The sequence below is a fragment of the Oryza sativa genome, chromosome 5 (genome assembly GCF_034140825.1).
Source record: "Oryza sativa Japonica Group chromosome 5, ASM3414082v1".
Classification (NCBI taxonomy): Eukaryota; Viridiplantae; Streptophyta; class Magnoliopsida; order Poales; family Poaceae; genus Oryza; species Oryza sativa.
Window position 1 is genome coordinate 23799099 of NC_089039.1, and position 25197 is coordinate 23824295.

General features: G+C 43.6%; 5 protein-coding genes across 6 annotated transcripts; 2 read left to right on the forward strand and 3 right to left on the reverse strand.

Annotated features, from left to right (window-relative positions):
- Positions 1 to 998: 998 nt before the first annotated feature.
- Positions 999 to 3332, forward strand: LOC4339127 (NADH dehydrogenase [ubiquinone] 1 alpha subcomplex subunit 1). Its single transcript, XM_015781871.3, has 3 exons — positions 999 to 1237; positions 1359 to 1448; positions 3126 to 3332. The coding sequence occupies exons 1-2, from the start codon at positions 1127 to 1129 to the stop codon at positions 1446 to 1448; spliced, it is 201 nt and encodes a 66-aa protein (XP_015637357.1). The 5' UTR covers positions 999 to 1126; the 3' UTR covers positions 3126 to 3332.
- Positions 3333 to 3931: 599 nt separating this feature from the next.
- Positions 3932 to 6407, reverse strand: LOC4339128 (uncharacterized). Its single transcript, XM_015783154.3, has 6 exons — positions 6036 to 6407; positions 5783 to 5920; positions 5517 to 5606; positions 5246 to 5431; positions 4991 to 5143; positions 3932 to 4802 (listed from the first exon to the last, which is right to left on the reverse strand). Exons 1-6 carry the CDS (start codon positions 6234 to 6236, stop codon positions 4101 to 4103), a joined length of 1470 nt encoding a protein of 489 aa, XP_015638640.1. The 5' UTR covers positions 6237 to 6407; the 3' UTR covers positions 3932 to 4100.
- A 1685-nt stretch (positions 6408 to 8092) lies between these two features.
- LOC9270641 (pentatricopeptide repeat-containing protein At1g11900) lies at positions 8093 to 10645 on the forward strand. 2 transcript variants are annotated; one of them, XM_015782101.3, is made up of 2 exons: positions 8093 to 8450; positions 8848 to 10645. In XM_015782101.3, exons 1-2 carry the CDS (start codon positions 8355 to 8357, stop codon positions 9919 to 9921), a joined length of 1170 nt encoding a protein of 389 aa, XP_015637587.1. In that variant the 5' UTR covers positions 8093 to 8354; the 3' UTR covers positions 9922 to 10645. The 2 variants fall into 2 exon arrangements, with proteins under 2 accessions (XP_015637587.1, XP_015637589.1); XM_015782103.3 differs by having other exon boundaries at positions 8093 to 8445.
- A 2244-nt stretch (positions 10646 to 12889) lies between these two features.
- On the reverse strand, positions 12890 to 16425 carry LOC4339130 (protein PIN-LIKES 6). The gene is made up of 11 exons (XM_015782757.3): positions 15573 to 16425; positions 15339 to 15418; positions 15091 to 15215; positions 14878 to 14999; positions 14542 to 14781; positions 14353 to 14427; positions 14151 to 14251; positions 13975 to 14027; positions 13649 to 13843; positions 13424 to 13545; positions 12890 to 13270 (listed from the first exon to the last, which is right to left on the reverse strand). The coding sequence occupies exons 1-10, from the start codon at positions 15771 to 15773 to the stop codon at positions 13424 to 13426; spliced, it is 1314 nt and encodes a 437-aa protein (XP_015638243.1). The 5' UTR covers positions 15774 to 16425; the 3' UTR covers positions 12890 to 13270.
- Positions 16426 to 22818: 6393 nt separating this feature from the next.
- LOC136356686 (F-box protein At5g50450-like) lies at positions 22819 to 23348 on the reverse strand. Its single transcript, XM_066310932.1, has 2 exons — positions 23194 to 23348; positions 22819 to 23098 (listed from the first exon to the last, which is right to left on the reverse strand). Exons 1-2 carry the CDS (start codon positions 23346 to 23348, stop codon positions 22819 to 22821), a joined length of 435 nt encoding a protein of 144 aa, XP_066167029.1.
- Between the last annotated feature and the right edge of the window lie 1849 nt (positions 23349 to 25197).

Genomic DNA, 25197 nt, shown 5'->3' on the forward strand with positions numbered 1-25197 from the left:
TTTATACAGTGAATCATCTTGACCCCCAAGAAATACCTGAGGATATTTGATCTGGTACGATAAAATATAAATTCTATCCCTTCCGAATAGGACTTTGGAAATCGCTTGACTCGTAGGGATATTTTCCATAATTTGGAACATATTCTTTATGACATTCATAGGGATGATCCGTGTACGCGAAGGTATACCCTGTCGGTATATTCCATAAGTTGTAGGATATGAGGTATGCCTTATCTGTAACCCTGACATGTACGTATTAGCTTTTTCTGTCTCCGCTATTGACGTGTTCTTTTTTACTGCCGGCAGCCATCGCCCATTATTGATCTTGCTCTTATACACACAATCTTTTCATGTATATTTATTAATACCCACAAACTAACAAATATCATAGAAAATTTTATATACATACTTTAAATAGTATGCACCTATGTGTAAAATTTTATTTTCAAATTTATTATACTTTAATCATAAAAAATAAAATTCTAACATAGTTTTACCCTTTAAACTGTCAGAAATAAAAGACGATGAAGAGAGAGGAGAGGGGACGAAGAAGACCGTTCGGAGAGAGGAGAGAGAAGAGGAGGGAGTGAGAATGACATACAGGCTCCACGTGGGCCCCATCAATTTTAATTTTTTTAACTGACACGTGGGTCCATAGTTTTTTTATTATTTTTCAGATTAAATTGCCACATAAACACCACATCATTACCACGTGAGATGAAGAAATAGTCGAATAAGCCATGTAGGCACCACGCCAGCCGAAATAGGAGATAATACTACCGAGGGACCTCGTTTGGACTGGTTTTGTAAGTTGAGGGATGAGTTGTATCTGGTTTTTTCTTTAAGGACCAAAATCAAACTGGACAATAACTTGAGAAACCTAAATCGAACTTATTCCAATGAAGGCCTAAAGTGGGAATCACGGCCCATCCAAGGCCCAGAAGATACGGCCCATTACTCTACACCCACAAGTCGAGCACCACCCCGTCGGCCTCCACGACGCAGGTCCCAACCGCTTCTGGTGGATAGCAAGCTAGGCTCGGGGGAATCTCGCCGTCGCATCACCGCCGCCGCCGCCGCCCGCCGGTTCGATCTGAGAAGCCGCCACCTCGCCGCCCGGATCCCGATGGCGCGGCTTCACTGGCTGGAGGCGATGCTGCCGCTGGGAATCATCGGCGGCATGCTCTGCATCATGGGGAACGCGCAGTACTACATCCACAGGGCCGCGCATGGCAGGGTACGCGCCTCCTCCTCCTCTCCCTTCCGCCTCCGCCTCCGCCTCCGCCTCCACCTGATCCGGGAACCCCTCGCGTTCTGACGACCTTTCGCATGGTTTGGTTTCGTTTGGATGGATGCAGCCGAAGCACATCGGGAACGACAATTGGGACATGGCCATGGCCCGCCGGGACAAGGTGCTCCTCCATCAGGCCTCCTCCGAGAACAACTAGGTGCGGATCTGAACCCATGCCGCTGGAGCTTGTGCTGTGGTCTCTCTTTGGGTTTTCTCGCGGGGCACGGCTTATGTGATGGGATTGGTGTTGGGATGCGGGATTCTAGGGTTTGGGTTCGATTTGGGAATGTGGTTAGGTTACAGCGAGTGCCTTATGCGCATCGATTAGAAGATTTAGGGTGGTAATCTTAGGTCTGTGGCTGGAAAATCTCAATTATCGGGCCGCTCCTGCTGGAAATTTGCACATTTCTAGTGAGGATTCCACTGATGGATTGTTATGGTTAGTACAGACTCTGTGATCATGTTAGACTTGATACTGCGATGATGTTAAATTGATTTCATTTCAGTGGGAATAACTACTTCATACTGCTGATGACACTGCTCAGGTTCTTCCGTTGTATGTTGGTACGAAATTTCAGAAAAAAAAAGACGTTTGGTTGGGTTGTCAGAGTGGGGTGATGATGTTTTGTGGTTAGGAGAGCCTTTTAAGCTGTGTTGCTCACTATCCAGTCGTTGTGATGAAACCTGATCAAGCTTTGCTTCACCAATCTGCCTTTTCCAAACTTAATGAATATTGTTATAACTACAGTCTAGGTTGCTGCTTAGTTTTCTCCCCAGTCTCCAAAAACCCTTGCAGGATTCTACCAACTCACTCCAATAAAGGCTCAGAAGTGGCGTGTTACTGTTTATTTGGTCGCTGAAGTATATTCGAGAGCTGGTATCCCCAGTGTTAACATATTACCACTTGTCCTTTAGGTGCTTTTTTGTTTTGTGCAGTACTGGTGGTTGTCGGCCTGTGTTTCTTTTTCTGTTTGAACTCTGTATCACTGTTATGGGCTTGGTTTTCATAGCTGGGTAAGGAAATTACCTAATTTCTACAAGAAATAAAAAAGACTCAGAAGTCAGAACATGGATCACTAACACAACAACTAGAAGAATTGCAACATGGTCTTTGTTCTATATTCTTCTTGTTTTTCTTTTTTGCTATCTTGTGACTAAATATTGTTGCCCTTAATGTGCAACAAACCTTCTATGCATGAACCATGAATAACACCGGTGATCATGGCAATTCTTTGATTTAATGTTACCAGTACCACTCCAGCTTGCTGTTGTTTGGTCACAATGCTCAAACCACTGTTTTTCAAAGCTAAGACTTAATAGTATTTGCTTTATGGAACCATTTTTCTTGTGTCCCCTTGCATTCTGATCAATTGCTGATGCTGGAATCACACTACTAGCCATAATATTTATGTTGCCAAATTACCTTTAATGTGATTGAATGTATTAAGTCCCCATTGCGTTTTGTATCTGCAGCATATGGGTGGGTACTATATTTGAAATCTTCCTCAGAATATTGAATATACAGTAGAGCTAGTTACTAGTATTAAATAGGCCGTGCCAATATTTGGCTGATCATGGTGAAGGAAATCTCAACTTCTATTAGACAGATACATCTCATCTATTGGCAGAATTTTTTGGAATATGCTCTGATCTGAAAAAAGAATGTGTATTATCTTTTTCTTAAAGAAAATGCTCCACTGAATTTTGTGATATTTGTGTATTGCGTCACTTATCTAACAATGGAAAAGATAACAGTTTATGTGTGCATTGGTTACATATTTTTCTATTTGTTGCCGTGGTAATGCTGACTATATCCTTACCCTTCATGTTGTAGGATATTGATCAACAATATCTAGCCTGGATGTTGATGAAGTTATTTCAAATGCCCAGAATTACTCCTGTTAGTTTCCGTGTATAATGGGAAGCTGGGCTTATGTTTTTGTTTACAACTTTTGAATATTGGATGAATAATGTGTATCTGGAATCTGTTTAATTACACAAAGTGGGTGTCGCTTGTCAATTGTGTACCCATTTCTCCCCAGGAGCTGATCATGACGAAAATATTTGTTGTTGTTGTTGTTGTTGTGTTTTTTTTTCTCTACTGTACAAATTGAGCTAGTCACCGCGGTACTGGAGTTTGCCATCCCCAGTGACATTGTGAACTCTACCGTTGATGCCTTGGGTCGTCTCCTGATAGCTGTTTTCTGCCAAGAGTGCTGAATAAATGAACATTAGCAGGACTTGTTTCAAATGAAGGTTTTCTTTAAGAATTTTTCGAGTATTGAAGTTTGATATGAAAATTTTATTTTCCATGACCCTTGGATTGTAGAATGGCTTTCAAAATCCTATGCCTAATGTTTACATTTCCTTTGCGAAGTCTAATGCAAAGTCTCACTGCCTCTCCTCTTCTTTCCACGCTAATATATATTTCCCTTGACATTCCTGAGATTTTCTGTAATTCCTCGGCCATGACATCCAATCCCTTACATCTTCTCAATCATACATTTTTCCATGTTGCAGAACACCTAAATAACTTGAACATTTCATTCTTTATTTAAACTGAACTCCTATATTCAAATCCTAGGAAAAAGTATAATTACTGATGATCTCAAGGGACAGCAAGATTGGTTATATGGAGTGAGATAATGGCCCAAAGCAGGAGGTGCTTTATTTTCACAATTAACATATGGGGTGAGATAATTACGTGTGCTAGGAATTACATGCAACAAAATGACCCAAAAAATTAATAGGCACAATAAACTCTCTACATGCACACAACAGTTTCAGAGCGATCACAAGATGCCTTTCGTCAATGCTCGTTCTTCATCTCTGTCACGCCATTATCGTCCTTGAAGCTCCGGCGAGTTGGGGTCGTCGTCTCTGCTGCACCAAGATCGTCATTGGAGCTCCGGCGTGCAGGCGTCGTCGCCGTCTCCGGCGAACCAATGTCTTGCTTGGTCGTCGGCGTCTCTGGCGCATCATCGGCATCTTCTTTTATGCTCCGTCGAGTGGGCGGCGTATCTGGCTCGTCGACGTCGGCTTCCTTCAAGCTCCGGCGAGTGGGTGGCGTCTCTGGCGGCGCATCAACGTCGGCTTTTTCCTTCAGGCTCCGGCGAGTGGGCGGCGTCTCCGGCTCATCGACGTTTTCTTCCTTCAAGCTCCGGCGCATGGTGGGCGACTCGGCGGCGCGGCTGTTCGACCTCGACATCCCCATCCTGCCGGCGTGGCCCAACGGCGACTGCGGCGGCGTGCCCAGGCCGCCGCCGGCCCACAAGCCGTGCGCCGCCTCGTGCGCCCGGAGATGACACCCGTACTGCTGATGGTCGTCGTCTCCCTCCTCGCCGTCGCCGTCGCCGGCCATGTCCTCGTCGTCGAGGTCGACCACGTCCTGCATGTTGAGCTGGTGGAACTCGACGATCTCCCGGAGGAACCGGTTCTCCCTGGCGTACACCGTGTTCTCGTTCGCCAGCCGCGCCTTCTCCGCCAGCAGCGTCTCCAGCTGCTGCCGTATCTGCATGGGATCATGGGGAGACGGATTGGACGTATATCCGTTTACTGTATTTCAATTAAATAGTTATAATTTTTTTTAAAAAATAATAAGATAGATCAATATGTAATATATCTCTACAAACATGTAAATTTAAATTCAACTTCTATAAATTATATAAAAAAAATAAATTTAATTGCAAATATTTTTACCAGGTCCTCGTCGGCGTCGTGCTTGCCGTCCCGGAGCATGCGGTTCTCCTCCTCCAGCTGCGCGCACCGCTCCCTGGAGAAGGCCATGTCGGCCTTCACTGTCTTCAGCTCCCGCTGCAGCAGCTTCACCTTGGCCGCCATGGCGCTCGCCACCTGATCACCGCCGCCGCCACCACCACAAGCACACCATGAAATTCAGAGAGCGCAGTCGCAAATCCACCTCCGGAACGGCAACAAAAGAGGAGGGCACCTTACGTCGCGAGAAGCCTTGATCTGCGGCGACTCCGTGTCCGACATCGTCGGCGACATGGCCTCCGGGCTGGACAATCCCATGCTGCTGTTGCGGAGGTCCATGCTGCAAGCCTTCCTCCTGATGTGCAGCTTCCGGCCATGGACGCCGTCGCCCGTCCTGCTGCTACCCTCCACCTTCGTCAGGCCCTCCTACAAAAATAAAATAAAATAAAATTACAATATTGATCATGGCATTCATAAAATCTCTGAATGCTAATCTTGAAGAGAATGCGACCTCGAGGGCGGTCTTGATCTTGCATCCAATGTCCAAGGGAGGGTTCTCGGGCTTCCGGACCCGGTCGTAGGACCAACGAGATTGCGATGTCTGAAATCCATATTCAGAAACAGGTTAGACTGATCACTGATCAGACTGAACAAGCAAACGGAAAATGTCAAAGTTGTCTGAATTAAGCCTGAATTTGCAAACAAAGAATCGATTTAATTTGCTGCTCCATCAGCTTGCTAATCGGGTGATGTTCTTGTTGTTCCAGAGCTCTTTACCACAGAGTGATTATCATCCGTGCCGCCGTTTTCGTCGAGCATCACTATGGCTTGCTGTGCCAACACTCCCCAGAATCCGTGCTTCGTCTCATTTCCCTTCGCGCCGCGCGCCGATGTGTACAGCTGAGTGACAGGATCCTGCAATTGTTGAGTAGCATACTGTTTCACAAAATTTCACATCGATTTTTTCTCAAATTGATTCACAAATTCAGAGGAATTTTCTCAAATTTAGTTTTGTATCGGAGCAGCGCACCGGGGTGGAGCCGTCGGGCTGGGGAGACGAGGAGGCGGCGGCGAGGGAGCGGTCGGGGCGGCGGCTGTCGTCGGCGAACCGGGTGGCGCGCGGCGACGCGATGGCCGGCGAGGAGGTGTCCCCCGGCTGCGGCGGCTGCTGGCGGTGGTCCTCCACGAAGGTGGCCGACCTCTGGATCCCATGCTTCCTCCGGTACGCCATGGCCGGCGGGCCGGGGGACGGGGGAACTCGAGCGATCGACGGGGCGCTTTGCCCGCTCTCGGCTTCGCCGTCCTTGGATTGGCGTCCTCCTCCTCCTCCTGCCTTAGGTCAGGTGGCGCGCGCTCCTCCCATGGCCGCCTTCCGTCTCCGCGCCACCGCGCGCAAGCAGTGGATGGCATGGCATTCCCATGGCCGTTGCTTCGCCCGCGTTTTGAGGCCGCGCGCTTCCCGTTGGATCGCAGCTCGCTCTCTCTAGGCATTTTGCACGGAAGAGGCTCCTCCGACGTACTGCCCTCTTACGTGGCTGATATGTGGGTCCACCAGCTGTGGGGCCCATATGTCATCCTCTCAAAGTTAGGGAGCAGTACGTTAGAGGATCACGTTCCTGATGGTATATATGCTGGTTTGGGTAAAAAAAAATTAAGAGTAAATTTCATAAAACTACATGTTTTATGGTTCAAGTTGCAGAAAACTACACATATTTTAACACTTGGCACTTAAGTATATATATTTTAGTAGTTTAGTTTCACAAAACCACACTATTGATGAATGGATTCACCCATGAGATGACGTGGTTGTTCCATCTAGGATGGGGACGTGGCATCCTATTAATTTCGTGTGATGGCTAGTAATAGGATGCCATGTCCTCGTCCTAGGTGAAACATCCACGTCATCTCGCGAGTGAATCAATTCATCGATAGTGTGGTTTTGTGAAACTACACAACCAAAATATATATACTTAAGTGCCAAGTGTCAAAATGTATGTGGTTTTTCTGCAACTTGGACCACAAAACGTGTAGTTTTGTGAAATTTACTCAAAAATTAAACAACTTGAGGAAATCATTAGAGCAAGTTTAATAGTATAACCTACTAATAGCTCCGATTCATCTATAGCCAATTCATAAAATAGTTGCTTACTATATTATTAATACATGATTCCACCTGTCATAAACACATTACGTCTTGGAGTCTGTACTACAGCTGGCTATATATCTGTAACCCGCTACTATTCTCTTTCATCTTTTATCTCATTAAAATATGTTTGTAGCTGGCTAATAGTCGGCTATTGTACCTGCTCTTAGGCTGTGTTCTTTACTTCTTTCCCATGAGTTCTCAACTCATATTCTTCGTTTTTCGCGTGCACGTTTTTCAATCTGCTAGTAAACGTACGCATTTCATGTGCACGCTTTAAATAAAAAAATCATATTAATCCATTTTTTAAGTTTTCTATAGCTAATTCTTCATTAATCATGTGTTAATCTATCGCTCCGTGGGAGGGATTCCCAACCCCTCCAAAAGAACATTCCCAACTCACCTCCTTCGTGTACCATGTGCACGCTTTTCAAATTACAAAACGGTACGTTTTTTTTGCAAAAAGTTTTTTACGAAAGTTGCTTAAAAAATCATATTTGATCCATTTTTGAAAAAAGAAAATCTAATACTTAATTAATCACCCGCTAATGGACCGTTCCGTTTTTCGCATGTTAGAAATATATTCCCAACACTAGTAAACGAACACAACCATAAGTTGTGGATGCATGATTATGACTCCATATATGAGGATTCACATTCTGATGCCCATAAATATTATGTACTGTAATAGGTTTAGTGACATCGGATGTATGCTGCTGGTTTCTGTCTCTTTGAGCATATGCTACGAGGTGCATTTGTAGGGGTGTTAGTGTGGTGTTACGTGCGTAGTGGTGTGTATATATATCTGTTGCGTAATCGTAAAAAAACAACTTAAAAATTAAATTTGTCTTTTTAATTTGAAGTTAGTTATAAATATTTGGCGATTATTTACGCTTCAAAATTCGTGCATATTTCAGAGGCTCACAGGTCTCCTGGTCCGGGGCAGTTCAGTTTGGCCATACGTGGCGTCATTTCGGCCTTTCTGCGACGGTCCTCGGCAGGGCTCCCCGTCCCCGCGAGCCGCGAAGCCGTAAATCCCCGGAGAGGCATTTCCTCGAACACCTGCCGCGCGCGCCGTCCGCCCCCAAAAACCCTCGCCCCAAACCCCGCGCCGGCCGAAGCGGCGGCTCCGTGCGGATGCCCTCCCGTCCCGTCCCGGCGCGCCCCGGCCGGCGGTAGTAGGAAGTGGGGGGCGCCGAGCGTAAGATGCGGCGCTTCTCCCCGGCCGCCGCGGCGCTGCTCCTCCGACGCTCGCTCGCCGCCGCCGCCGCCGCCGCCTCACCAGCGCTCCGCTCGGGTCCGGTAATCTCTTGCCTCTTTTTAAAGAAATATTTGTTCGGTGGATTGAACCTAGCTGAGCCCGACTGCCCGAGGTTTATGCATGGGTGATTCCGAGGCCTCGTTGTGAAGGGAGATTGCAATTTGGACGATTGGAATTTGTAGAGAATGGGGTTACTGTGTGATTAAGTTAGGAATTTGTCTCCCATTAGTTATCCCCGAGTTAACCTGGAGATCTTGGTGTCTTGGTGGCTCGTGAGAGCTTGCATAGTGGATTTGTGAAGTTTGAGCCATGTTTAAGCATTTGGGGATTGTCGTATGATTTACTTTGTGTTGTTTTAAGGTTCATTCGCACAGTGTAACATGCCTTGCTTTGTGGCATTCAAATTGCTCATTTGAATTCTATTCGTCTTGCCTACAGAGACAGCTGGTGCGTGCCTCGCTTCTTGACGAAAGTTTGTCTACACAGACGAGTTCAGCGGCTTCAACCATGGCTGTGCAGTACCACCAATGGTCTAGTTCAGCAGACGGGGATGATGATGAGGTTCTTGAGGCTTTCAATCGGGACTGTTGTACCGATGCAGGTGCTGGTGTTTTGGATGATTCAGCATCTACTGCCTATGTTGAGAAGCTCTGCACATCAGGCAACCTCCCTGATGCTGTTCAGATTCTCCGACATTTACATGATAGGAAGATCCATGTAGGATTGGGTACGTTTAATTTGGTGCTGGAGCAAACAGGCGAAGTGAACAACTTCGTTCTTTTTGCCAAGGTGTTCAGGTACCTGCTGCTTTCCAAAATAGCTCCTGACTTGACTTCTTATACAAATGTTGCAAAGGCCCTTCAGAAGTTGGATGACTATGAACTAATACTTAAATTTGTGAGACAAGTTATGGAAATTACACATGATAGAGATCCTACAGTGATGAATCGCATTGTTTTCACCACGGCTAAATATGGACAGATTGATAAATGTTTGATCATATTTGAAGAACTGAAGAAAGATCAAAGAGGGTTAGATGTTGTCACATTCAATACCATTTTGGACATGCTTGGAAAGGCTGGTCGGGTGGATCAAATGCTTCAGGAGGTGAAGCTAATGGATGAACTTGGCCATTCTCCTGACATTGTTACATACAATACTGTAATAAACTGCTTGCGGAGGCTTGGAAGGTTAGATCAGTGCAAAATCTTCGCAAGAGAAATGGTTGAGAGAGGCATCGATCCAGATTTAAGAACATATACTGCACTGATTGATATTTTCGGGCGGGCTGGCCATATTACTGAAGCCCTTGAAATGTTTGACCAGATGAAAAGGTCACATCAACCTTCAATTTATGTCTACCGGGCCCTAATCAGTGACTTAAAGAAGGCTGGACAGTTTGAACTTGCACAAAAGTTATCTGAAGAGATGAAAACAAGTGCTTCAGAATTACTAGGCCCTGAAGATTTTAAACATAAGTTCAAGGGTAGAAAGATCAACAAGAACAAGTAAGAAAACTGTCAATGATCTTCCAGGTGTGAATATTTCGTTTGCATGTGCCTTGTGCTCATCCACTGTTTCAGCCAAAGATTCTGGGATAAGTTGAAATTTTTCAGGGAATGTATCTCATTAACAATGAGATAATCACATGGGCTTACAAAAGAGTGATGATTACTAACAGATACAATGATATCAGGCCGAGAGAACCAGAATATAAATCATAAACCTCTTTGAAATATCATGGTTGGAGGCTTTTGCTGATGTGCATTTGAAGAGACAGGAACACACTTCTCTCATTTATATCTTCACGGATGCAAGAGATTATCTAGAGACAGGTCCTTTGCTTATGAGACCTGAACTGTTTATCTGAGATTGTTCCACCATAGCGCAAACTTGAGCCAATGAAGAGTTAATTCTCGATTGAATTATGTGTGATGTGCTTCTACTGGATTATCATGTGAATGACTTGTGATTTGTTCAGCACTCACTGGTTCAATTTCTGCTTGTTCTGCACTTCTACAAGTTCAATTTCAGCATTGCCATTCATGTTCAGTGCCGTGAAGAATAGTTGGAGCCTTGAGTAAGTTGTTTAGGTCCTTGTCGTGGATCACTAGATATAACAAATTAAATATAGATCACATTCTTTTATTGTCCTCTACTTTGCCATGCAGCCAAGTAGAATATTTTGTACTCATGTAAACTGTTAGTCCAAAGGAAGTGGCTAAATTTCTGTCGATTTTTCCTCCCATTTTATTAGTTTTTTGGATCTTTGGATTGCATATCAAGATTCGTGCAAAGAAACTGAGGTTCCACCTGTTTTGTTTTTTTATTCGAACCCCCTTTGTTACTGCGCCTCCTCCTTTTTGTTTTCTTTTCACCAGATGGAGAGAGGGGGGAAGCTACATGAGAGGAGAGGTGATGGGGGCGATTTCGTCGCCGGTAGATCCTGCAGCGGTGAGCTTCCTGATCCCTCCTGTCATTTTTGTGTTGATTTTGTCTTCCTTGTCCTCTGCAGGTTTCAGCAATCTATGACTGGAGGCCAGTGGTGTCGAGCTTGGCCAGGCTTTTGTCGGTGTAGCACTTCTTCTGTCTGTAAGGCCCCCCTAGCTTGTCGTCCCTTCTGAATCCAGTAGCTAGGTTTCACCGGTGCTCTAGTTCTTCCTTCTCATGCTTTGTTGTTTATATGCATTAGGGTGGTTATACAGGTTTTTAGTACGGTTCAATCCTCTTTTCGTTTTGTATGCTTATGGACTCTGTTAAATTTTTGTGGCTTAGAGATTACACTTTCAGTTGTGCTCCTGGCTATTTCACTCTTTCCCCTGCTTCATTTTTGTTTTGATGCATAATATTGTATGGTTAACATGCAAATGCAAAAAATCAACCAATAAATGGTCTATGTGTTTTTCTGCAATCATATATGCATTTGATTAGAGTTTTCTTTACCAGAGATGTGGGGTTGATTCATGATTCCCCCCTATACACAGATTAGGTACTTTCCCCCCCTTCATCTTTTCCAATTCCTGTTGCTCTTCCTCTTCCTTGTCTTCGTCCTCTCTTTTTTTACTGTTCCTCTTATTCCTGCTGATTTTTTCCTTTTTTTTTGTTTTCTAGCACCATGTTCTGAATTTTTATATCAGCTGATCTTTTAATATTCAAATAGATGTCCAGCATCAGTACCTTGCACAAAATTTCTCAATACATATTTTTCATTTTTTTGTGGTTTTATATCTGCTTCAGAAATAATGGTTTTACTATATTTCAACAACTCTAGTGGCAATCCCTTCGAATTCTACCTTTTATCTGAACCTGAATTTTGTTCAGTCGCAAACATGCTTCGACAATTTTCATGTTTTCTTGAGATGATGGTATATATTTATTTTACCTGCAATATTCAATCAAACATCTCACCCTTTTACTTCCTGATAACAATGTGAAGATAAATGCATTTCTCGAGTACATTAAAATGGGAGTGGCATTAGTTTTCAAGCATTATTCTATCAGACTGCAGTTCCTGAAAAAAAATGCTTGATTTGTGATTGCATCAGGTTTCCACATTAGAGATACCTAGCTTTAGATGAGCTCACCTCTGAAGTCAGCATGCTCAATCTTGAGCGTGCTAGGCAAATAAAGAGTCGACTGGTCGCTATATCTGGCATAGTTCACAAGGTCAGCTTGAGCATTATGGTATATACTACAAGTATATGTGAACATTTATACAATGATGATATGGTTTATTGTGACTTTGTGAGTAATTCTGAAGTGTCCGAGTGCTATTTCCATGAATCGTTTGACAGGTCAGGGATGAACTACAGTGCTAGCTAGATGACGACATCGACATGACAAAGCTCGCTTACCACTCAGCTGGCTGCCAGTCATCAAGATTTGACATCGAGAAAGAAGCAAGCGAGCTCGAAGATAGTAATAGGTATACTCCTACAAGACAAAAAAAAAAAAAAATCTTCCACAAGTTGATAAGTTGGTGCTTCATCCAACCATGGACATGACGTGTGCCTGAATGCAGCGCCAGGGAGGACGATGTTGATAAGTTGCAAACATGCTTCCACAATTTTCATGTTTTCTTGGGATGATAGCATACGGAGTATAAGCCTTCATTTTATATTTTTACCTACAATATTCAGTCAAGCATCTCACCCTTTTACTTACTGATAACAATGTAAAGATAGATGCATTGCTCGAGTACATTAAAATTGGAGTGGCATTAGTTTTGAAGCATTATTCCTGAAAAAAAAAATGTTGTTTTTCTCGCCTGGGCTGTGTATGTTGTGTTGTTGAGTTGTGTATTCGGCTTTGTGGGCCAAAAAGAACATGCGAATGTTTTGGCAAAGAAGAATCCAGCCATTCTTGACCGAGGTGGCCCTAAACAACATTCGAATGTTGGGTAGACAATCCCTATTCCCTAGTCCAAATTATCTTATCGTCTGTTGATTATTTGTTTTTTCCACGTGCTTTCATGCTATCCTCTGTAGAAATATGCCATGGATTTCAAATTCACAGTACGCTTCTCTAGAAAAAAAAAATCTCCTCTTACATAATGCACTTCAATCTACTGGTCCTACTAAACCAAAAGCAAGAATTTGGGGATACAAGGCTCTCTATTAGTTGGAGATATCCTGTATTTTACGATCAAATGTACAAGAGGTGCTGACACAATTCCTTTGCCTCATCTATTGTTTTCAGCAGCTAACCAAACAAAACATACAATAGCAGGCCTCTCGCAATTGTCCACGGCCCGGAAAATGCAACCCGCAGATCCAACAGGGTCGCACTTCCAATCACCTTGCACTTTGCAGCAACATGTATTTCATGAACATATCATATTATGTCATAGTGCAGTTAGTATCTACAAAAGAATCAGATGAAACATTATAAACTACAATAACTCGAGGGACAGCGGAAAAATGTACAACCAGACACAGTACTGCCGACAGCAGCTAACCCAGGAGGAGCATCATATTCAGGCACACACACCCAGAGGGGGCTCAAAATCAAATACCTAGAACAGCATGGTAAGATATAAGATAATCCATCCTGCCATGGAGAAGACAGCAAAAATGTGCACCCAGAACAAGATTGCAGCTGATTCCTTGCCACAACCTCTTAGGTTTGCAACAGCACCTGCCCATAAAAAATAGCAGATTAGTATTGCAACTGTATTATACTCAAAGGTTGATTAACATGCCAAATATGATGTCTCAGTCATCCTTATACTTTTTCGTACCTGATAGTACCGATGTGGGCATAGAGTGCTGCAGTAACAGGACGAACTTGAACATCTTGTCTCCTTTTGGAATAAATCCAAGCTTGTCAGCAAATGAGACGATGCCAATACCAGCAATTGGAACCAATATCAAGCGTGCAAATATAATCGCGACGGTGGTCCGAACCCCAAGTCTCCTACTTCCTTCACCAGGGCCTAAAACCATAATAAACCACAAGTATGGACTTCAGATAAACATATAAATTGCAGAAGTATAAATGTACTAAAAGCACACTTCATATTGCAGCACGGTTCTAATGAGATTTGAGAATACAAGATGAGCTTACCGTCAACAAGATTGCCACCAACGGCAAGCAAAATGCACGGAATCATAGCTTCCCTGAAATATATAAAACAGCATTGTTAGCAAGAGATGGTTTTTAAATGCGAATCATATTTGTTATTACAAGACACTATAGGCATATTGCAAGAAGAAACTACAAGTCATGAGACAGGTCAATACCCAAGAATGAGACAGCTATCTGTTAAAAAGAATAGAGGCGCGTCATCTGTGAGGATCAAATTCTTCAAGAATGGCACAACACCGAGAGTAATTGCAAGAACCTGTTACATGACGCAAAGGAACATTCAGATAATTGAGAAAAATGCAAGTATTGTTTTACGGCAGTGATAAGAGACAAAAACCAAATATACCGAGCACTTACAGATGCAATGATTGGTGGTTGGAGGAGCTGCTTCTTTTGTAGGAATCTAACCATGCCCTTGATAGGAATCATTATCTGCATTAAGCCATAAATGGAGTATTATTAGTTATTTTGGTAACAACTACTGAAGTGCCTCTATTTTTTTTTTCCAATATGCTGAACTAGCATTATGTTGTGCCCACTTCTTACTTTTGAACCTAAAGAATGAACGTCCTGCCCCTCCTCCTCCTCCTCCTCCTCTATAGATAGCAGGGGCTCTTCCTCATGTGTATTGCCATGAGCACTTGATGGATATTTCGCTACACTTGACATGGTATTAGGAGCCTTAATTGGAAGTTTATCTCTCTCCTCATCGCAGCTGTCAAAGGTCTGCCCGGGGGGTGGAGCAAGCATCTTGAACACATATGTGTAAACAATAATGGCACCAACCTGCACCGGTAAACAATCCAATAGATATGATAAGTATTTGGAGTAGCATTTTAAAAAGGGATGTGCAACTCCATAAACAAACGGATTTGGACATACCCATTGACCAAATGATAAGTATGCATTTCCATCTTGAGTACATTTGTTCGAGTCACCAAACGGATTTAATTGGTCGCGACATAATGCCGAGATAAGGACAAGTGGTATATTTCCAATGTTCCCTGCATTAAGTGAAATGTTAAAAATATAATGCAGAATGCGTGATGAATCAGAAGCTAGCGATATTCATAAGGGCGTGAGGAATGTACAAACCTATTCCAATGTGAGTGATGGTGAACTTGAAGTATGGATAAGGCGGCCGTACAATCAATGCCACTATAAGTCCAACCAAAGATGCAGAGACTGCACCCAGAGCAATGTTTGCTGGAATGAACCACCTGCAATGCAACATCATGAGTAATGTTGAAATGCTTTGACACAAGAAGACCCCAAATATCGCCAAGGGAAAGATACAACTTGTGGCTAATCATCTAAATGAGTACTAATATGTTCTTTCTTACCACTCCATGATCTTGTCAATTGTGATTGATCTCCCGAGCTGCGCAAATATTAGGCAAGGAAGGAGCAGAGAGAACACAAGCTGCAAAAATAACAAAAAAAAAAAAGACAAGATAAATCAACATAGCTAGCCTGAATTCTGCTGATGTTCCCATAGCTAGTCTGAATTCCATTATATTCTGAAAATTAGCGAGCCACCATGATGGTTGTGAGAACTACTGAATTAGGCGCCTTACCGCATTGAGAAGCTTGCGGCCGCTGGGCTTGAGCACGCCGACGCGCTTGGACGCCATGAGGAACCCCATGAAGCAGACGACGAACACCTTGGCGATGGGCAGCACGGCGTACCTGAACATGCCCAACACCGACTCCCCCGCCGCGCCGCCGCCGCCCTGCGCCGCCGCCACCACCATCTCCAGCACCGACCTCCCCATCATCGCCGCCCCCGCCTCCGACACGAAACCACAAGCAACCGGCGAAATCGAACAGGATTCCTCCCCACCTAAAACCGCGCGAGCTGAACTGATCGAACAGACGCGGCTGCGTCGCGACGGCCAAGCAGCTGCCCGGGGCGGCGAACTTGTAGCCAAAAATAGCAAGGAATCAGTTCCCGAAACGGCCAACTCCTCCTCCCGACTTGTACAACCACTTTCCCCTTCCGTGTCAGGATCCAACCCAATCACTCAATCAGCGTAGGAATCGGATACCAACTCGCCGAAATTTAGGGTTAATCCAGCATTATTAGAAAGAAAAAAAAAGGATATCCGAGATTTAGGCAGCTTAGTACGAGCCTACCAACCGCCGGAAATCCGAGACTTGAGCTAGAGATCGCGCAATGTGATCCCACTCATCCGTGCCCAAAAAGGGCGGAAAACCCGCAGGGGAGAGAGAGCTCAAAACGCCGCCGCGGGAGCACGGGGAAGAAGCCGACGGCGGCGGAATCTCCCCGGGAATGCGGCGAGGCGATCGTGGTAGGGCTCGTCGGCGGCGGCGGCGGCGGCGGCGGTGGCGGAGGATTCACGGCCGACGCCGCCGCGAGCCGAGGGAAGTTGAGAAGACGAGGCGGCGACGAGAGGAGAAGCGTGCCACGTCGGACGCGTGGGGCCCATGGTCCAGCTACATCCCCGGTCACTTTTTTGGGGCCCACGTGACGTGGACGAGTTCTTGGTTGGGAGACAGAGAGAGGAGGACGTGACGTGAAGTAGACGAGTGGGCCGCCGAAATCCAGCGGAGCTGGATTTGAGGCCCATACAGGAAAGGAAAGTAGGCCCAAGTTTAAGAAAAGAGATAGGCCTAGTTAATTTACTTACCTTTCGCAAGTGGTTAGTGGATCCGTTGGTCTACCAGCTTGCACTCCTACTTTAAGATGCCCTCAACCAAGAGCAGCTCCAACGGCGAACTCCGAGATCAAGTCGCCGAGGAGAGCGACGACCACGGCCACGATCGACTTTAACTTGGAAAAATGAATGATTTTTCAACTTATAGTAGATCTGTTCTTTTCATCTCCTGCTTCCTACTGCAAATGATAGCGTGATTATATTTGCAGTTTGATCATCTTCCTATCGAGATTGTGTGGTACTATTTCGCTACAAGTATATATTGGTAGCGTGATTATGTTTCATGATGATCGATGAGAACGGTTAGGTTCGATCCACTTATCTATTAATCCTATTCATAGATATACTCTAACAAATCTTCAGAATCGCTTTAAAATATAAAGATAAAAGAATCAAACCCCTAAAACCTAGGTCTAAAGGGTTCAACCCAAAAATGGTTTTACATGTATAGATGGCCAAGGTTTGTACAAAGTTACCAAATTTAATTAAATTTAACAAGTTTTTATGGTGTGAACATGAGTTTCAAAAATTTGGGTCTGAGTTTTACACACACGTAGCGAGAATTTCTCGATCTATTTGTAATATATTGTGGACATCACATGTATAAATGGCATAAAGTTATTTCTCTGTATAATAAATCATTCCAACAAAATTTAACTGAATTTGATAAATTTTTTTGGTGTGAACACGAGCTTAATTTTTTTTAAAGTTTTACATGCATATATTAGGAATTTATTGGTCTATTAATAATGCAAATGATCCATTTGGGTAACCCTAAATAACATATCGATATGATGAACTCATGGTGGATTGATCCGGTTGAAAAATGTATCTACAAACTCAGTAAAAATGATTATGTTTGACACATATCCTAACTATTCCTATCCTGAGTTATGTTTACAACATTCCTTTTTTTCATGGCCATTTGCTAACTTTAACGTCTCTTTTTTTCCTGAGTAATATTTTGTATTCAAATATAAGATTAATACTATAAAGTTCTGGTCAATTAAATGTTACGTACACAAGTGTACAAAGTGAAAAGAGTAAAAATGTGATGTCCACAATTTTACTCTTTTTCTATTCAATGAAAATGGCGGATTGCATATGTTCTTAAGTTTCCAGCCTAAAAGCATCCTTGGCATCCGTCCAATTTCTTGCTTGTTAGAAGAGAAGATAAAACAATAAAGCAGGTAGTTACTATCATACATGAGACTTGGTATATTGCAAAGATACCTTTTAAAAAGATGAGATTTGAAGGGAGAAACTTCCCTCAAAACATTTTTTTAAAAAGAAATTGTGAGTGCGTGGGTGATTGAACACAGGACATGGGATTGAAACTACACACTCTTACAACTGCACTATCTGCAAGTCTATCTCACAGAGAGACCTTTTAATCTAAAATCCTCTCTGAGAGCTGTTGACGAAAAAAATCGAACACGCCGGCCTGGGAGATCTGCTTAGCTCCTGTGCAAGTCCAAAGATTGGTCAGATGCGGGCGTGCCAGTCAGTTTGATTCTGCAACTGACAAGATATGCAAATAGTAGATCAAAACAGTCGATCGGCTGACAAGCCGATGGAGTAGTTCCAGCCGATAGCCGACAATAGCCGATGCCGATACCAGCCGATAGCGATAGGGTTTAAGCAATCGGCTATACGTCCAATGTAGATTCTAACACTTTAGTAAATAATGATATATAGGCAATCGGCTACTGATAATAAAATATAACAATAATATAGTCCAGTATAAACCAATCGGCTAGCATTGATATGATAGAATAAGCACTGATCTGAAGGTTAAAGCATACGTCGGCTGGAGGCCCGATGTCATGAAATCCACAAGATTAGATTAAACAGTGAAACCTTTGTTGTCATCGGCTAAATCCAACTTATATGTATATGCAATCCTTATGAGTCGATGCAACGTTCAGATAACTCATCGGCTGAAACCCCGATGAAACCCTTATTGGCAATCAAGAAGCAGGCTAGAGATTATGTTTCTAAGCACGACTTAGTAGATTAAACTTAACTGATACAACACTAAGTATGAAAAGAAACATAATATCTAGACAATCAAGCCGTTGACTGAGTTTTCAGGGTGGTAGATGTCTAAGCTAATCTAATCTAGCAACGCGATTTAGCCGATACCAGCAAAAACCCTAAAACGAGAAGCAGCCAATAGAGCTAAATTGATATGCTAAGACTAGATTAACAGAGACATATGATAAATAGGTAGGCAAATATATCATCCAAACCAGAGCAATCCAAGAGGTCGAATGTACTGATGCAGCCTTGAACGACGCCGACGTAGACGATACAATTGCCTGGACCGGCGGAACATTGGACTTATCCCTTCGCTGGAGATCGAAGACGATGCAGCCCTGCGTCGGGTGCCAAATTCCGTCGGGTGCCAAAGGGTGGCGATGCGCCGAATTGTATTGATCGTAGCGATAGATTACATAGACCCCGGGTATACATATTTATACCCATGGGTTGATACAAGTTCTTGTCGGACAAGAAAGAAACTTTCCTAAAGATAAAAGGAAACTAACAAACTATTCCTAATTAATAGATAACTTGCCATGCCGCATTCTCTTTGAACTCGGTCTCTTCTGGATAAGCTTCCTTTAGTAGATCAATTTCCTTAGCCGAATATAGCAAGAATCCGACAACTGACGACTTGACAACTCTCATCGGCTAATCTCATGACTTCGAAGCCGATGCTGACTCTAAGCGATGACTACTCCGGGCTTACCAAATTTCACTGTTAACAAGAGCTTGAGCTAGGACGATGGTTTTGTTTACCGGAGTATAGTGTTTTCTTCCTGTCCAACAATTGATTATCAAGCCATGCTTTACAAGTGTTACTTGCAAGAGAACTTTTATGGTACAACAAACTGATAGTATTAACCGCTGGAATAAATGATCTAATGCTATAAATTGATTTGATCTCCCACTTATAAATAGATGGTAGTATAAAATTTTACAGGGTAGATTCATCTTTCTTTGCTATTCTGCAAGGGTCATTTTTTGTTAAAAAAAGGGAAGTAATTAATTTAGATAAAAAAATGGTACCGTCGCCTGGGGTGTATGAGCAAGACTTAGAACGTGTAAGACCTTTCACACACATCTGCTATGTTACAACTTACATTATTTGATCGGTAATTGGTCACTTGTAACCAAAGTATGTAGATTTTTAATGATGATCAGAATCGACCAGGAATCGTGCCACTGCGATGCTCGTCATTGTCTCTCGCGGGCGTACAAATGAGATCCAACAACAATGCTAGTGGCCCGACACATGAACGAGTCCTAATTGGACCGAATTGACTCTCAACAACGAAATTACTAGAAAATTTTCTCCAATTTTCGATAGGACTCCAAATTTTCCTATCTATATACCGGCAGTATGTTGTACTGTAAAAGTTCTAATTTTTCAACTAATCATCGGCTGCTAATGTTCAACACCTTAAAACATTTGCTCAAACACATTAAAAAATTTGCTGCAATTTTTCTCTATTACTGCATACTCATTGTTGGTTGAACGATTTACATCACAGGTTCACCAAAACTGGTATACTTTGATGTCCTGTCTATCTGGGGACTATGGCAAGTAGTTCATCACCTCTATGAAGAACTTGGAGTATTCATGCTTGATCCTACAATCATCACTGCAAAAGACTACATAGCCTCCCCATCCCTACTCCACGCCGCAGCAGGCGGTCATGCACTGGTGGCTATCCTCCGGTAGCACCAGCATCCTACTGCGACACCCTCCAACCTTCCACATTGCTTCCTGGATCACGTCCTCAGTGATCTTCCAGCACCGTTGGCACTCCCGGTTGATCCTCTTGACTCCAACACCGGTCGCTGCCTTATCGCTGTCACCCTCGACTTGGCTGATGCACTTCTTCCTGGTAGCGTGAGCCTCATTGGACTTGTAGAGGAGGAGGATGAGCACGTATGCCGCCATCTTGTGGCCAGAGGTGGCTGCCTTATTGAGGAAGAGGAGGCCTTGCTTCATGTCCTGATGTGTGAAGACGAGCGTGACACCGATGATGAAGCCGGCGCTAACGAGGTGGTTGACGACGGTGAGGTAGCGCTCGTTCTCCATCCATTTCATGTTGTTCGGCCTCTCCAGCGGCACATGCCTCCCGACATCACCTTCCTTGGCATACACCCATAGACATATACAAGTCATTATACAAATAATTTTATATGTGTATATAAATAAGCTTATATTAGCAAGTTAACATACGTGGCATGTAGGCTGAGTAGGTCGGTAATAGACTCCGACGAGGTGGCAGCGACGAGGCAGGCGATGTGGACGATGCTATCATAGCAAAGCGCCAACTCTTTCATTGTTGCCGACGCTGCCGATGGCCTCTTCAACTTCTTCGCATTCGCTTTCACCGCCATGCTCCAGGTGGACACCATAGCACCTTATGCGCAAGACACATGGTACGTGAACTCACTTGGATGTGTTAATTAATCACTGCTAGGTTGATCCCTTCTTAAACTCTTGTAACAATAGCCTTATTTAGCTATTTATAACTCGGGCCATGAATGCCAGCCAAAATTAGATTTGAAACGAACGCGTAAAAAGATTACACACCTTATCTCATTTAATTTCTTCTCTACTATATATTATAAAAATTGAATAAAGATGTTCCCTTCTAAATCTTTGGTACATGGTCGTATGTCTGATAGCCCGCCCGCATGATTCCCACGCAACTAAGTACTATCGATTCTGATTTCGATTCCGATTCCAATTCTGATTTCTTCGTCCATCGTCTCTCGTTGTCCGTCTCCTCGGGTCGAACATTGCTTGGCCGCTGTTGTTGCTGGCGGCCTGCTGCTCAGGATCCTGATCAGGAGTTCAGGATGAGCTCAACGCACCAAAGTGTGATTCACATTAATTCATCGATTTGCTGTTTTGGCACGGTGATAGGAAACAACTAATTGATCGCTAATGTAAAATTTACGCTTGAAATCAACGCATCACAGTAGATTCATGGATTCTTCCATTCATATATTGACGCCAGGTGGAAGTATACCAAGGATTGCTAGGAAAACCAATGCTACCATTTAGCTGAATGAAATGCTGAAAATATACTGGTAGAATTTACTGTTAGTATAAATGATCTAACAGTATAGATTGATTTGATCTTCCACTTAAATATATGGTAGTATAAAATTTACAAGGGTAAATTCATCTTTCTTTGCTATTCCACGAGAGTCATAGTTGTTTAAAAAAGGAAGTAATTAATTTAGATAAAAATATTTGGAACCATCGTCTGGGGTGTATGAATGTGTTAACCTAGCTAGCAAGATTCAAAACATGTAAGACTACTTTCCACGCACATCTGCTATGTTACAACTTACATTATTTGATCAGTCATTGGTCACTTGTGACCAAAGTATGCAAAACTTTAATGATAATTAGAATTGACCAGGAATTGTGTCACCGCGACGCACGTCATCATCTCTCGCATGCTTACAAACGAGATCCAGTAGCAACTCCAGCGGACCGACACGTGAACAAGTCCCAATTGGACCGGATTAACTCTCAACCACGAAATAACTAGAATTTATTTTTCCAATTTTCTATAACTCCTAATTTGTCCATCTATATACTTGCAGTATAGTATACTCTAAAAGTTCTAATTCTTCAACTAATCATCGAGTGCTAATGTTCAACACATTAAAACATTTGCTGCAATTTTTCTCTGTTATTGCATACTCATAAAAAATTGTTGGTTCAACGATTTTCATCACAAGTTCACCAAAACTGGTATACTATGATGTCTTATCTACCTGGGGACTATGGCAAGTAGTACATCACCTCTGTGAAGAACTTGTAGTATTCATGCTTGATCCCACATTAGTCACTGCAAAAGACTCCGTAGCTTCCCCATCCTGACTCCACGCCGCAGCCGGTGGCCATGCAGTGGTGGCTATCCTCCGATAGCACCAGCATCCTACTGTGTCGCCCTTTGACCTTCCACGTCGCTTCCTGGATCATGTCCTCGGCGATCTTCCGGTACTGTTGGCACTCTTGGTTGGTCCTCTTGACACCAACGCCGGTCGCTGCCTCTTCGCCATCACCCTCGACTTGGCTGATGTATTTTTCCCGGTAGCGCGAGTCTCATCGAACATGTAGGAGGAGGCCGAGCACGTATACCGCCGCCTTGTGGCCCGTGATGGCTGCCTTATCGAGGAAGAGGAGGCCTTGCTCCATATCCTGATGCGCGAAGACGAGCGTGACACCGACGATGAAGCATGCGTCTAGGTTGTCGGCGGTAACGAGGTGGTTAACGACGATGAAGTAGCGCTCGTTCTCCATCCACTTCATGTTGTCTAGCCTCTCCAGCGGCACATAACTCCCAACATCACATTCCTTGGCCACCGCGTGCATGGCCTTACAGCTGCAGTATGCATACACCCAGAGACTTATACAAGTCAATATATAAATATTTTTACATGCGTATATAAATAAGCTTATATTAGCGAGTTAGCATACGTGGCACATAGGCTGAGTAGGTCGGTAATAGGCTCCGATGAGGTGGCAGCGACGAGGCAGGCGATGTGGACGATGTTATCATGGCGAAGCGCCAACTCTTTCATTGTCGCCGAAGCCATCGATGGCCTCTTCATCTGCTTTGCCTTCACTGCCATGCTCCGGGTGGACATGATAGCACCCTATGCGTGAGACACACGGTACGTGAACTCATTTGGATGTGTTAATTAATCACTGCTAGGTTGATCCCTTCTTAAACTCTTGTAACAATAGCCTTGTTTAGCTATTTACAACTCGGGCTATGATTATCCACCTGTTACTAGTAGCAAACATACACGGAATTGCTTAATGTCAGCCAAAATTAGATTTGAAATGAACATGTAAGTAGATTGCACACCTTTTCTCATTTAATTTCTTCTATACTGTTATAGAAATTGAATAAAGATGTTCCCGTCTAAATCTTGACACGTGTGGTATGTCCGATTGCCTGCCCGCCCGATTCCCATGCACCTACCTACTTCCAATTCCGATTCCGATTTCTTCATCTATCATCTCTTGTTGTCCGTCCTCGGGTCGAACATTGCTTGGCCGCCGTTGTTACCGCGGCTGCTGGCCAGCCTGCTGCTTAGGATCCTGATCGGTAGTTCAGGATGAGCTCCAACACGCCTAAGTGTGATTCACATTAATTGATTGATTTGCTGTTAGGCAAGGTGACAGGAAACACTAATTGATCGCTATAGTGAAATTTACGCTTGAAATCAACGCATCAAGTAGATTCATGCATTCTTCCATTTGTATAATGACGCCAGGTGGAAGTATACCAATGATTGCTAGGAAAAACCAATACTACCATTTAGCTAAATGAAATGCTGAAAATATACTGGTAGAATTTACTATTAGTATAAACGATCTAACGGCATAGATTAATTTGATCTTCCACTTAAATAGATGGTAGTATAAAATTTACAAGGGTAAATTCATCTTTCTTTGCTATTTCGCAAGATTCATTTCTATTAAAAAAAGGAAGTAGTTAATTTAGATAAAAAAATTCGGTACCATCGTCTGGGGTGTATGAATATGTTGACCTAGCTAGCAAGATTCAGAACATGTAAGACCTTCAACGCACATCTGCTATGTTACAACTTACATTATTTGATCGGTCATTGGTCACTTGTGACCAAAGTATGTAGATCTTTAATGATGATTAGAATTGACCAGGAATCGTGCCCCCACGACGCATGACATCGTCTCTCGCAGGCATACAAACGAGATCCAGTAGCAACGCCAGCGGACCGACACGTGAAAAAGTCCCAATTGGACCGGATTAACTCTCAACCACGAAATAACTAGATTTTTTTTCCAATTTTCTATAACTCCTAATTTGTCCATCTATATACTTGCAGTATAGTATACTCTAAAAGTTCTAATTCTTCAACTAATCATCGAGTGCTAATGTTCAACACATTAAAACATTTGCTGCAATTTTTCTCTGTTATTGCATACTCATAAAAAAAATGTTGGTTCAACGATTTACATCACAAGTTCACCAAAACTGGTATACTCCGATGTCTTATCTATTTGGGGACTATGGCAAGTAGTTCATCACCTCTGTGAAGAACTTGGAATATTCATGCTTGATCCTACAATCATCACTGCAAAAGACTCCATAGCCTTCCCATCCCGACTCCACGCCGCAGCCGGTGGCTGTGCAGTGGTGGCTATCCTCCGGTAGCACCAGCATCCTACCGCGTCGCCCTCCGACCTTCCATGTCGCTTCCTGGATCACGTCCCCGACGATCTTTCGGTACTGTTGGCACTCCCGGTTGGTCCTCTTGACCCCAACGCCGGTCGCTGCCTCATTGCCATCATCCTCGACTTGGCTAATGTACTTCTTCCCGGTAGCGCGAGCATCATCGAACTTGTAGAGGAGGAGGCCGAGCACGTATGCCGCCGCCTTGTGGCCCGCGGTGGCTGCCTTATTGAGGAAGAGGAGTCCTTGCTCCATGT